A 14,215-nucleotide genomic window follows, 5' to 3' on the forward strand; every position below is an offset into this window, starting at 1 on the left:
AAGGGAGCCAACATAAATAGAAAGGAACAAAGAACCATAAATAAAAAACTCAGGAAACAGACCATAAATCTTCTTATCATTTTACTTTTAAAGAAATATATAAACTCCAATGTCACGGGTTACATGTATCCCACCTAGTTAACTGTACATAAATGTATACTTCTTCCTCTTCCTCTCGCTATGTACAGAAGCCAGATACATATGCTGACTCTGACTATATGTCTATAGCTGGGAATGTGTCTTTTTATGTGTGTGTAGGCATGTGGATTTGGATGTGTTTGTGTGTGTGTTTCTGTTTGAAAAGAAAAGCCTTCAAACACATGCAAAAACATCACTGTTTCCCTCTGGTGGACAAACTCTGTAACTACAACATGTTTCTAAAAGACTTCAAGCCTCCATTGATATTTTTGCAGTTCCTCATTATGTCTGTGCGTAGATGCTGTGATGAGCGAATGAAGTCAGACTGTAGATTTTCCTTCTTCTAGCTGTATTGACTGACCTTTGACCTCATGTGTTTATGACTCTTCACCTCTGTCTCCTCTCACATGGAGAAGATGATCTGCAGGATCCTGCTGCTCATCATCCTCACCTCATGTGTCTCTGGTTAGTTTACAGCTTCACTTTATGAACTCCAAATAAAGCTCAACAACAGATTTGTTCCAGTTCTCAGTGTGTCTGCTCCTCTCTTTCCCTCTCTGTCTCCTCAACAGGATCATTTGTAGTCAATGTGACACAGACCTGCTATCAGGCAGAGGAGAACCACAACATCACACTGGAGTGGACGTTCACCACCAAACCTGACAGATCCACCAACATGCTCAACATCTTTTGTGAACTCTTTATCAGTGATGAAGTCTCAGTCCTGTATCATGTTCATGAAGGTGTTGAGGTGTCAGAGTCTCAGAATGAAAAGTTTTCAGGACGAGTCCAGAGTGACAAAGACGCCCTCAGAGAAGGACGAATCAGACTTCAGCTGTGCAGACTCAGGACTGATGACTCGGGTCTGTACCTGTGTGAGGTCAACACTGATTATGGCTTCAGTGTTGGAAGATGTCAACTCAACGTCACTGGTCAGTTATAGAATCCAGATTTTTTTAAGGTATTATTATCACTGTGAGTCTGACAAAATTTCATGGAGTTCAGATCCAGAGAAGGCCATTATTTTTCTGATGATCATTTTCTTTTTGTGTTAGAGAATGTTACAAAACATTTTCTCTGCAAACAATTCGCTTACAAAGTTGATTTACTGTTGTTCTTCCTTTTTGTTCCTGGCTCAAAATTAGTTCCCACGTTAGAGTGTTGTGGTCTCTTTTCTTAAGGTTTTGTTTAGTCTTCCTTCTCCGGCCTTTCACAGTTTATGACTGAAAGTTGTGTTGTATAGCCTGTTACACTATAGCAAGAGAGAGTTTGTGCTCAGAAACTGTTTTATATTTGTTAGTAGTTTAAAAAAAACATAAAGAAAAATGTAAAGTTCAGTTTGAGTTTTGGTCATTTTGCAGGAGCCAAAAATTCAAAGGAAAACTACTGGAAGACAGTTAAAACTGCTTTGGCAGGTGGACAGATTGCAGTTATAATACTTGCTGGTTTGATTGTCGGAATAGGTGAAATAGTTGACCCTAAATTCTTCATTAGCAAAGGGTAAGTTAGTGTTTCCTGTCATTTTAAAAAACAAACTACATTTTTAAAACCCTGTTTTCTGATTTTTGTCATTGTTTTATGTTTATTTTTTTGGTTTACTTTACTTTTGCTTACTCTACAGAGTAAGAGAAGAGACCGCATCAGATGCAGATGAAACAACAGTTCCTCCTCAACTATTGGTGTGAAGTATTTTCTTACACTTTACTGATTACACTGAATAAAACTTGCTGATACTTAAAATTCACTCAAGGAGATCTCCCTCACAATTAGATAACTTTTTCATGTTACTTGTCAAGGAAAATTGTTTTATTTTTATTAAAATGATAGCTTGGTAAAATCAACCAGACCAGTGCACCAATTATCATTCAAGTTCTTCAATCTGATTTTTAAAAGATTTATAAAAGTGTTAAAATAATTTTGGCTTACAGATATGCAAACAAACCATGCTACACACCATGTTTAGTGACTGAGAATGTGATAAGGATTTGTATGAGTTTGGCAAATTGTGTCTAAGTACATGAACAGTGTTAAAAGGTTTGGCCCTAAGAGTGCTTGATTCAAAAACTAAGTTAAAGACACAGAATTTGGCTTAAAAAACTGGAGTTTATTTTTTCAGCAATTTAGAAAAACTCTAACATCCACTCTTTCGAGTAGTAGACTCCTATACTAAATCCAGCTATATTCCACATGCACAGATCTAGAGGAGAGCTGCTGAAACAGGTGTGACTGGTAAGATAAGTTCTGCGAAGCTACTCAGGTCCCGTTGTATTTATCATGCAAAGACTGATCAAATGATCACTGACTTAGGTTAACTAATATATATATATATATATATATATATATATATATATATATATATATATATATATATACAAATGGTGGTGGCTAACCAACCGGACATAGTGGTGGTAGACAAACAGAAGAAGACGGCCGTAGTGATCGATGTAGCGGTTCCGAATGACAGCAATATCAGGAAGAAGGAACACGAGAAGCTGGAGAAATACCAAGGGCTCAGAGAAGAGCTCGAGAGGATGTGGAGGGTGAAGGTAACGGTGGTCCCCGTGGTAATCGGAGCACTAGGTGCGGTGACTCCCAAGCTAGGCGAGTGGCTCCAGCAGATCCCGGGAATAACATCGGAGATCTCTGTCCAGAAGAGCGCAGTCCTGGGAACAGCTAAGATACTGCGCAGGACCCTCAAGCTCCCAGGCCTCTGGTAGAGGACCCGAGCTTGAAGGATAAACCGCCCGCAGGGGCGTGCTGGGTGTTATATATACACACACACACATATATATATACACACATATATATATATATATATATATATATATATATATATATATATATATATATATATATATATATATATATATATATAATACTATAATAATATAATCAGGTATAATATATAATCAGGTTTTGGATCAGGTTACATTGAGTCTGTGACTTTTCTCTGTTGAAAACAGGCAAACGATGGCTCAGAGGGCTGTGAAGTTACACATTTAGAAGCATAAGGCCTGCTGATGGTGTGTAAAGCCTCTACTTACCTTCTACACTGTTTTGTTACTAATTTATTAATCGGTTTTACATTGTTTGCTGTTGTTTATCAGTGAACACAGATTACAGAGGAGCAAAGAGACACATGTTGCTTCATCGACTTACAGTTGTCACATAATTGTCATTTATATAGTGGTCTTGAACTCGTTAGACATTTTACACAATGATATTTGGCATTTTCATAATGAAATTCATTTATCAGCGTGGGACTGCTGTGTCACCTGAAAAACTCGTTTCATTCATCCTCTAAACCAGTTGTTCTTAACCTTTTTGGAGGTACCGAACCCCACCAGCTTTATATGCGCATTCACTGAACCCCTCTTTAGTGAAAAATAAAATGTGATTTTTTTACTGGTGCACAAAAGGAGCCATGCATGTCATGGCGGAGGCTCTGCCGAACCCCTGAGACCGACTCGACCCCTAGGGTTCGATCGAACCCAGGTTAAGAACCACTGCTCTAAACAATGTTCATTTGCACAAATGTTTCAGGGAAACTGATTTCTCTATCAAGGATGAACTAGTATGTTTCCATAGGTTGCCTTTGTATAAATGTATAAATGAAGTGTTTATCATTTTTTGTTCCTTAAGTACAGTATATGATATTAAAGGCAGGTGCTTAACATTAGAAGAAGACAGGAAGTGTGTTTTCCCATGGTTTCTCCAAAGGTTGCTAATCTGTCATCTCCCCATGCAGTAGCCAGGATGTTCTGCAGCAAGAGGGTTTGTGTGTGAAAGAAAGCCGGTGAGGAGAATCTGGATTTACTAATGGATCAACTTCCCTTAAGGCTCTTTTTAAATAGAGGCAGTGAATCATCCCCTACTTGCAAAGCCTGTAAATAAACTCTCTAAACCTGCTTTACTGAGTCCAGCCTGCCTTTTGACCATGACAGATTTTGATCTCATAAGAAAAGAATACAGTCAATGTTTTTACTTTGCTGTTTCCACTTTTGCTCAGTTGTCATCTTAGTTAATTATATGTAAAAAAAAAAAAACCAACAAAAAAAAAACTTCTTTTCAATCATACTTCTTTGCAAAAAAGACATCTGTAAATTCTACCTAAGAAATCTTGCATTAGTCAATTATTTTATTTTGTTATAATAAATTTCATTTAGATATAAACATGTATCCTTCATTCTGTTAGCACTTTAGCTGGGTATGGAAACAGGGTCATTACTCATTTGGTGTCCAGGTGCCAGAATAAATGAATGTCTCTGTCCACACTCTTTATCCTATGTATTAAAATAAAAAATGTCATGGTCAGTGCTGTGTGGCAGGTAGGGTGTAGGACCCAAACACAGAACACTCAGAGGAATAAACTCAAAACGTAGCTTTAATGCTCAACAAACTTTTCATAATAAAGTAAACTTCACGAAAAGCAAACCAAAAACTAAACCAGGACCACACAGGGAAACCAACAGCACAGTAAGAGTACTGCAGGAGATACAGCTAAGAAAACAAAGGGTTTATATGCACATGGGGGTAATCAGGGAAGGGGAGACAGGAGGGGAACACAGCTGGGATTAATTAGACATAACAAGACAAAGGAAGCAAATAGGAATAAGAACTTAAATAGGAAGTATAACACAGAGACCTGACTGACCGGGGAGACAGAGGGAACAAGGAGACAAGACATGCCACGACGAGGAACATGAGAATAAGCAAAATGAGAGACAGGAGAGTCAGTGTAACAAATTGATCAGTCGTCTTATTGTTTCATGTGATACAACGTACATCATCTTTATTGCACAAGGGTGTAACCATCGGTTTCCTTGCTTCTGTCCATTTTCAGTTATTTCACTTTGTGCAAATCAAGCCAACTCTTACAAGTTTATTTTTTATTTTGTCTGAGATCACGGGGTTGGCAGCCTTAGCAGAGAAACTCAGACCTTTAAAACAAAATAACTGATGAGACTCTGACACTCAAATAAAACTGTGCACAGTTTTGTCAGCTGATACAAGTTTTTCTGAGTGTTGGACGTTTACCTCAAAATTAAAAGTGAAAGAAAAAATGAACCATAAACAAAGAAAGACATGAATGAATCATCCTGTGTGCACAATATGTTATTGTGTTTTAAAACTGAAGCCAAACACAGCCGTCTGCTAGTCGACGTGTTAAAGAGGATAAAAAGCTACCAACTGAAAGAAGAACAGACAACAGCAGTGTGTATTTCTCTTAAAGAAATTTACTTGTTTTATGTGTAGTGTTTATTTGTGAAGCTGAGTGTGAATGGGACTAATGATTAAACACTTTGTATATTGTGTGAGTTATGAGTTATGAGTCTTAACATACATGTTGAACAGTGAGCTGGCGCTTTTTTTTCATTAAAAATATTCAGGCTGTTGTTTGTTCTTCCAGCTGATTATTAAATCAATCAGACAGTGACACAGAGCTTGCAGCTCTCTCTCCAACAAACAAGTAAGTAGACTTTAACCATCCTGTATGACTCTTTGTGTTGCTGTACTGCAAAAGATGGAATTACAGAAATTACAAGCAGACACCTTTTACGTATTGCAAGGACTCTTTAAAAGCTGAGCGCCACTCAGCCAATAAAATCACTCTGCCTGTAACTTCATGACTGCAGAATATCAGAGAAAAGATGAGGAAACAACTGTATCTTTAACTCTTTTTTTTATGGACTCCTGCGTTCTACCTCTTTACTGTTATTGTCAAGTTACAAGATCTTGCAGCTAACTAAAATTTTCTTTGCATGATGATGTCATTTCTGATATGTTAGAACTCAGAGGCACATCTTATGAGTTACATTTTAGATTTTGCTGTCAGCTTTGAGAAACCTTGTGTTTCTTTCATCAGTCTCTGCATTCCAGATGAGAAGCTTCTTCAGCAGAAAAGCAGCATGACAAAAAAGACAATTTACTCCATAAAAACTAGTTCTTATCACAAGATTATTAAAATACTGGATACCTCAGCATCCTACTACTCCTTAGCATGAGAAAATGAGGTGTTCAGGTGCAGTGGGGCTGTTGGGGACCGTGAACTTTGCAAGAAGTCAGAACCCAGAAGTAAACATGATCATTTCTATGAGTCAAAGGACTATCAAAGAGTTATGTAAGTGTATGTTATCCGATTGTTCAGTCTGACGTCACTAGCCGTGTCTGGGTCTAAACTCCGCTGCACGTCCTTATATCAAACGATCACTATGGCATTACTGAGAGTTGAAAAACTGTCTAAAGTCTTTCATCTTTAATAAAATGATCAGTGTTCTGCTCTACCAGGTGTAACAATTGAGTTTAACATCCAGGCATCCATGAAAACGGAATTTATGACATTTAACGGAGTTAGAAGTTAGCAGGAAGTTAGCTCGCTAGCTTCTATCTAAATACAATATAGCATGTCCTGACTGCGGGGTTTTGGAAACAAAGTAAAACGTACAGCTCTGTTATCACTTCCAACATAAATGAAGACAGAAAACTAAACAGCAGTGACGTTTGTAGGGTTACTGAAGTTGGGCTAGCTGGTATATAATGATGTGCTACGTGACCGCTAGCGACACAGCTATGTGCATAATATAAACAAGCTAACTTTTTTTCCACTCGATAAAAGTTAACGTGAGTGTTCTCGGTGGTCAGGAACAAATGTAATCGCATGGCAGGATGCTGTAAAAGGACCAAACTTCAGCCAGGAGAACAACTGAGATAATCCATCCACAATACAAGGTTAGTCATTCATATACTGCTGCATGGGCTGGGCTGTAGTTACATCCTAAGGTTTTAAAAACTGAGCTTAAATAAATGATTAGCGGTAATAAAAGCCAAGGGAGGTCAACAGTGATCACTGACTGTTTTAGGAGCTTTTTGAGATCAAATAGAAGAAAATACAAAACATTAAACATGTTAACAACACAAAAGCCATATTAAACGCAGACTACGTTAGGCCCGGAAGTAGGATTTGTCATGTCATCACTGAACAACCGGATTACATGAAGGGTTTAGGAGTTTCAGCTCCTTAACCTGTGCCACATTTTTTAGAGGGACCAAAAGCATTGCAAAATGTATTCAAAGGCTATTTCCTGGGCAGGTGTGGCAGTCCCTTTTTTATGCCATTATCAATTAAGCAGATAAAAGGCTTGGAGTTGATTTGTGGTGTGGTGCTGGCATTTGGCATGTTTTGCTGTGAAAAGACAACATGGAGATGCAGAAGAAAAAGCCATCGTTAAGTTCTAAAAACAAATAAAACCCATCAAAGAAATTTCTTGATGCATTCTCAATCATCCAGGAAAGTAAATCTCCAAAAAGTTGATTCTGTTCATCTGGACGTAGCGTTTTGTGGGAGAAACGTTTCGTCACTCATCCAAGTGACTTTATCAGTCTCAGCTGACTGCAGGTTTCCCCAATCTTATAAACAGAACATTGTACATGACTGAAACCAGCCCACTGAAGGAACAATAGGCTGGGAGGTCAGTTCCTTAATCTTAATTATGCAAATTCTCATGACCATTGATCATTAATTATGATACTGTGGAAAAATCAGGTAACATCAAGTTGAACAGTATGGCAAAGCCATGAAGATCCACTTGGAAAAATAAATCTGTTGGACATTTTTCTTGGCCTTCAGACAGCAATTCTGATTGCTACAGTGTCGAAAGGGACAGGCAACCCCCCCCCCCCCCCAAAAAAAAAAAAAAAAAACTGAGATGCAAAACAGATTTTCAATAAGCTCATGAAAAATTGCAGTTTCATGCAAACTGAACTTTAAAAATAAGAAGCACAAAGTTGTTTTTTTTTCCAGAGATAGAATTATTAGGAAAGCTTTCTGTCTGTTATAAAATTTGTTCATCTTATCTTCACTTCCCTCTGGTGGTGAAGATGGTATGGTTAAAGAACTTTGATAATCCCCTCTTTTCACTAAATGTCACTGAGAAAGTCACACTGACAGCATGAATCAACAACACTCACTGAGACCTGCAACAACAGACAGAAAATAAGTGACACAAACTCACCTCCATGTTTGTGTCATTTTCAGTCCAAAGTTCCTCCTTGTCTTACTAATGTAGCAGACCATGAGGAAAACAGCCATCAGCAAAACACCATCCAAGGACGCACGCACAACCAGAAGCCAGGAGGAGTCAGGACAATGTGTAGAGGACAATGCTTCCCTCTGTAGAGTGAAAGCAGGTGGGTTTGAAGACATTTGTGTTGCTGTTTGTAGTGGGGAGGCAGTTGTGTTTGAAGCTGTGAACAATAAACACAAAACATTTAATAATAAATCAATACTAATGCATCATAACAAGAGTACTGTCATACAGGTAAATACAAACATTTATCAAACACAAAATTCATAATTTTGTTCATAACATAAAATATAAAGCACACTAAAATTGTTTACACCTGCCTGCAGTCACAGTGAGTCTGTGTATCTTGTGGGGAAATGGTAGATGAAATCCATTTCAGCCCCGCCATCATAATTGAAAAATAAATGCATTCAGAGAGGAGAAAGCACTTTTAAAACACACACTTGTATTGCTTTTTTAAATTTTTTTTGGCGGCGGCGGCGCGGGGGGCGGCGGCGAGGGGGGGGGGGGGGGGGGGGGGTATATAATATGTGCAGTCATTAAAAGAAAACATTAATACATGACAACATCTTCATTTTTTTTAAATTAAAGCATCATAATACGGTTTTGCAGTTGAACAGATGATTAAATTTACCTGCACAAAAACAAAATAATACTCTGAGATTGGTCATCCAACCTTTTTTTAAATGTCAAACCTCTATTTCAATTTAGACAGTTTTAGGACAGTTTAATGATGTCTCAGCCAGTGTATCAGCTGATCTCGGGCAGTAACAACAATCTCACTGTGATTGTCTTTAATCTTATACTTATAGTTATAATTAGTTTACTTTATTTTTATTTTTGGTTCCTGTTTGAGTTGTGATCTTAATAATAATAATAATAATGTCTTTACTATTTTGAAAAGAAACTTACCATGAATAACAAGAACATTTAGACTGTAGTATGAATCTACAGTCTAAATGTAGACAGGGGGTTTCCATAACCACAGCTGTACTCTCCTGTGTCTGACTTGGTCAGCTGTGTGATGGTCACATACAGTCCAAATGTAGATACTGGTCTGTATTCAATGCTGTATCTGCTGCTCTCAGCTTTATCATTAGTTGTGTCAATGAGGATCTCCCCTTCATTCTTACACTGATTCTTACAAAAGAACTTCCTGTGTCCATGCACAGTATTGGAACATCCCAATGTGATGTTTTCTCCCTCAGTTTGTGTGCGATAAAAACCAATGTTTCAATCAAGATCTGTGAAATAGAAGAACATTAATTAGTCTGAACTGAAACTGTAAGCTTTTATATCATAATTATATGTCCCGGTTCAAATAAACAAAGTTGTCATCAACTTATGAAAGTACAGTTGTTACATGCTGTATAAAATGTACACCTATATGGTGTATAATGTTAAAGTTACATTTATTAATTAATTACAGCTTGATCTAAACATGGTCTATAATGCTAAATTAGAGCTAGTGAGGGCTCTCCATAGTTTTATTTCAAGGAATTTTAGTACAAACTCACCATTTGAAACTCTGACCTCAAAGTCATAGTTTGAATCTGGAACAGAAGGTCTTCCTAAACCACACCTGTACATTCCTGAGTCAGACTTGATCATGTGTGTGAAGGTCGCAGACACAATTCCTCTTCCTGGAGATCCATCTTTATAATTAATGCTGTATCTGCCACTCTGAGCTGTGCTTCCATCTGTTTTAATGAGGATATCTTCTGCTCGCTCACATTTTTCCTTACAGAAGAACTTTGTGCTTCCAGACAAATATAAGCTGCAGTTAAGCGTGCCATTTAATCCTTCAACTGCAGACAAAATATTGTGTTTTGCCTTGACTAGCACAGCTACATCTGTCAGATGAAAAGAAATGATAGCAAAATTAAAAACACAAAAAAGATAGATATTCACAACATAAAATAATGTATGAAAATATGTGTATTTTATGAAATGATTCATAAAGATGACTTCCATTTCTTTTTATTAAAGAGAAACATTAAGATCATCAGTCCCCACCTGATAAGAAGCAGAAGAAAAGAAAATGGAGGATTTTCATTCTGACTTCGATCCTGATGCAGAAAAGTTGTTAAACTTCAGAAGAACAGCGTCTGACTCTTCACTCTGTCTGTGTCTGTCAGATCATCAGAAAACTGAAGTTACTCAGTAAGTTGTTTCCTTTTTATCACTTCCTTCAATTTTTTTAGATGCATTCATCACATGCTAATGAGGATGATGATGTGATAATGAAACGTATGTGTGTACAAAACATCGTATATCTAACATTATGAATCTGCCTGTTTGTAGATCAGTACTGTGAAGTTTCTCTGATGCTCTAAATGTGAATAAAAGAGTTTCAGACCAAGTCTGACTTGAAATCCTGATGGCAGGTGGTTCACATGAAACAGATTTTTCCTTTGTTTTGTAGCCATGTAACCATTTTATAATTAATACAATGTTCTTCTTGTCAGTGAGGGCAGCAGCCAATAGTATACCATAAAAATATAAAATTAAAAATATCTGATCAAATCATTTCATGCAGGAATCTTACAAATAAAATTCATAAGTAACAACAACAACCACTCACCAGCTTGGGAGATGGAAGAAATTACATTGAAGGTAAAAATAAATACTTCTGTTGTCTCCTTCCTGGTAGTTTGGGAGTTGTTTTGGATTTCTGTGAAATTTACCAGTTATTAAAGTAGGAACAAGCTGCCAGTTATGCTCGCTTTTAGACAGTTTGTCAACTCCAGAGAAGCATGCACAAAGCCTCTCTTTAGCCCATCATAGTTGGAGGAGGGAGTGGGTTTGTCTTACTGTCACTAACTCACTGTCAGACTTAGTTTACAGTATTGATATAATTAACCTGGTTAAACAGGCGACCCATATACTGAAGGTTTGAGTTCTCAATGCAGGACATGGATTTCCTGTGTGTCATTTCCCCTCTCACCCTCCCCACCCTCCTGTCTCCTATCTGTATGTACATAACTTAAAAACTTAGATCAAACAGATAAGAAACACTTTACTTGGATTGAGACTGTTTTGTGTGGTTTTTGTAGCTTTTACACATCCTCTGCATTTTTGAAATACTAAATATTCATAACAGTCTCATTTAGATAATCAACAGCAGAGCTAGTTCAAATTTACAATCTTGATTTTGTTATTTTTTATGATAAACCAAAGAAGTCTGTACAAGAAAAAGACACTGGACAGTTTCCACTGCCTAGAAAGCTCCATCCCTGAGAGTGATTTTGTAATTTTTAGTAAAACATAAAGCTGTTGTTTTCAGATTAAGAACTCAAATCTATCAGGACTTCACAGCATACCACATTTACTTCTAAACTACGTCAGAGAAATGATAAGATGCTAACAAGATAGTAATTTGCTCAAGACACCAAACATTTTGGGTTTCACTGACACGTAATCTATGATGTTGTGCAACCACGTATTGTATCTTCATACAAGCTGCTTCGTTTACTTGGAAACAGTAAACACGGCTGTTAGAGGCTGTAAGAATAGTCTGGTGGAGAGAAAACAGTCAGTGTTTTGCGTCAGTCAGTATGATACAGGAAAAAATAACCTGAAATGTTTCTTACTCAAAGGTGTGAGTGATGTATGAGTGTTGTGTGGTTAGTTGCTTGTAGTACAGTAATTTCAATCTCAAAGTGACAAAACAATTCTGAAAAAATAAAAAATATTTTACATTAAATTGCAGTTTTGTGTTTTCTGGATTATTCTGTTCTCTGAGGTAATGATGTGATACTAAGTTCTTCAAAATAACATGCTTTTTTTTAATGAACACAGAAGTAGGTTGTCAGATTTGTAACATTAGTTCCACTTTCTGTTTGAGGAATGCAAGAATTTTCCAATTTCTCATTAATACTATAAAACATCACAGTTTGTTTATTGTCAAGGTGCAAATTTATTGCATGAGTTATCTGAGCTTTTGTTTACAACGTGCTCGTGTAAAATTAACTATTTAAAAGAGAAATATGCAGACTGCATTTCAATTCAGTTTAATTCAATTATATTTATATAGCGCCAAATCATAACAACAGTCACCCCCTTTATATTGTAAGCTAGACCCTACTATAATACATACAGAGAAAACCAGATAATCAAATGAGCCCCATGAGCCAAGATGGGCAGTAATGCGTTACAAGTAACACGTTAGTGTAATCCGATTACTATTTTCAAATAATGAGTAAAGTAAGGGATTACTATTGCAAAAAAGTTAATTACATTACTGTTACTTCCCCGTAAGCACGCTGTGTTACTGCGTTATGAAACTGTGATTTTGTTTGCGAGAGTGTCTGATGACAATGATGTAAGCGAGTGCGATGTACACTTCACATGAAGACCAAAATAGTTCCAAAGGCCAGATCTGAATGAGGGTGGGGGAGGTTCAATTTGCCATGTTGCAATGAGAGCTTAACTTCTGTCTTGCTAGCTTGTGCTGCGCTCAGTCGATCTGCGCTCAACAGTGCAGTGCAGAAAAAGACACTGGACAGTTTCCACTGCCTAGAAAGCTCCATCCCTGAGAGTGATTTTGTGATTTTTAGTAAAACGTAAAGCTGTTGTTTGCAGATTAAGAACTCGAATCTATCAGGACTTCACAGCATACCATTTATTTCTAAATGCTAACAAGATAGTAATTTGCCCAAGACACCAAACATTTTGGGTTGCACTCACATGCAATCTATGATGTTGTGCAACCACGTATTTTATCTTCATACAAGCTGCTTTGTTTACTTGGGAACAGGAAATTAAGTAAGCACGGCTGTTAGAAGCTGTAAGAAAAGTCTGGTGGAGAGAAAACAGTCAGTGTTTTGCGTCAGTCAGTGTGTTACAGGAAAAAATAACCTGAAATGCTTCTTACTCAAAGGTGTGAGTGATGTATGAGTGTTGTGTGGTTAGTTGCTTGTAGTACAGTAATTTCATTCTCAAAGTGAAAAAAACAATTCTGAAAAAATATATATATATATTACGTTGAGATTGACTTGAGTACCCATGGCAGAGCAAAAAGATCTCCAGACCTGAAAGGTGAACTGGGGTCCTTTGTCTGATGTGATTTCTGCAGGGATTCCATGGAGCCGGAAAACATGATCAACCATTAGCTTAGCAGTTTCTGTGGCGGTGGGAAGTTTGTCCAGAGAAATGAAGTGCGCGGCTTACCTTTGCCAAGCACCGGAGCCAGTTCAAGATGTTTCTCATCCTGACTGTATTGCCGGGAGAGGGCGTCGGCCTTTTATTTTCTTAGAGCCTGGACGGAAAGAGATCGAGAATCTGAATCGATCAAAAAACAAGGACCACCTGGCTTGGCAGGCATTCAGTCACTTTGCTGTCCTAAGGTAGGTAAGGTTCTTGTGATTGGTGAAGATAGTGAATGGGTGCTCCACTCCCTCTAATAGGTGGCGCCATTGTTCCAGAGCAAGTTTGATGGCTACCTGACTGTAGTTCCTTATGAAACGCCAATAGAAGAAAGCGTTGTAGCTGCTTGCAAGTCGTGTGTGTGAGCCATTCCTGAACTGCCCGGATCTTGGCTGTATCCGTCTTCACCTGCCCTCCAGCTAGAACTTATCCCAGTAATGTGACAGATTGTGCATGAAAGTCGCACTTCTCGGCCTTAACGTACAGTCTATTTTCCAACAGGCGATGTAGCACGGCCCAAACATGGACCTTGTGTTCCTGGAGGTTCCTGGAAAAGATTAGAATGTCATCTAGGTAGACGTAGACAAAGCGGTTCAGAAAGTCCCAAGCTTTGGAACACGGCTGGAGCGTTGGTTAACCCAAAGGGCATGACCAGGTATTCAAAATGGCCTAGCGGGGTGTTTAAAGCTGTTTTCCATTCATCACCCTCCCTGATGCGGACCAAATGGTAAGCATTGCGGAGATCTAGTTTAGTGAAAATAGTGGCCCCCTGCAGGGGCTCCAATGCAGCACTGATGAGTGGCAGGGGGTATTTATTTTTGACGGTGATAGTGTTGAGACCTCTG

The 14,215-nt window shown here is 37.9% G+C and overlaps 2 protein-coding genes across 2 annotated transcripts; one reads left to right on the plus strand and one right to left on the minus strand.

The window, feature by feature from the left end:
- Positions 1-545: 545 nt before the first annotated feature.
- LOC146635790 (uncharacterized) lies at positions 546-3,149 on the plus strand. Its single transcript, XM_085348918.1, has 5 exons — positions 546-603; positions 711-1,070; positions 1,500-1,638; positions 1,760-1,817; positions 3,102-3,149. The coding sequence occupies exons 1-5, from the start codon at positions 546-548 to the stop codon at positions 3,147-3,149; spliced, it is 663 nt and encodes a 220-aa protein (XP_085205044.1).
- Positions 3,150-9,188: 6,039 nt separating this feature from the next.
- Positions 9,189-10,280, minus strand: LOC146635791 (polymeric immunoglobulin receptor-like; the record flags this gene model as incomplete). The annotated part of the gene is given in 3 exon segments (XM_085350211.1): positions 9,189-9,466; positions 9,740-10,075; positions 10,239-10,280. Coding segments are annotated over 3 exon segments (654 nt in total), but the record flags the coding sequence as incomplete, so codon positions are not given.
- Between the last annotated feature and the right edge of the window lie 3,935 nt (positions 10,281-14,215).

The sequence above is a fragment of the Diplotaxodon limnothrissa genome, linkage group LG3 (genome assembly GCF_057381915.1).
Source record: "Diplotaxodon limnothrissa isolate DT_005_m linkage group LG3, D_limnothrissa_male_GT1.1, whole genome shotgun sequence".
NCBI lineage: Eukaryota > Metazoa > Chordata > Actinopteri > Cichliformes > Cichlidae > Diplotaxodon > Diplotaxodon limnothrissa.

Coding starts and splice junctions, on each gene's coding strand:
- LOC146635790 (XM_085348918.1), top strand. CDS start 546: ATGGAGAAGATGATCTGCAGGATCCTGCTGCTCATCATCCTCACCTCA. Junction 1,071..1,499: donor ATGTCAACTCAACGTCACTG/GTCAGTTATAGA, acceptor GTCATTTTGCAG/GAGCCAAAAATTCAAAGGAA. Junction 1,818..3,101: donor CAGTTCCTCCTCAACTATTG/GTGTGAAGTATT, acceptor TGTTGAAAACAG/GCAAACGATGGCTCAGAGGG.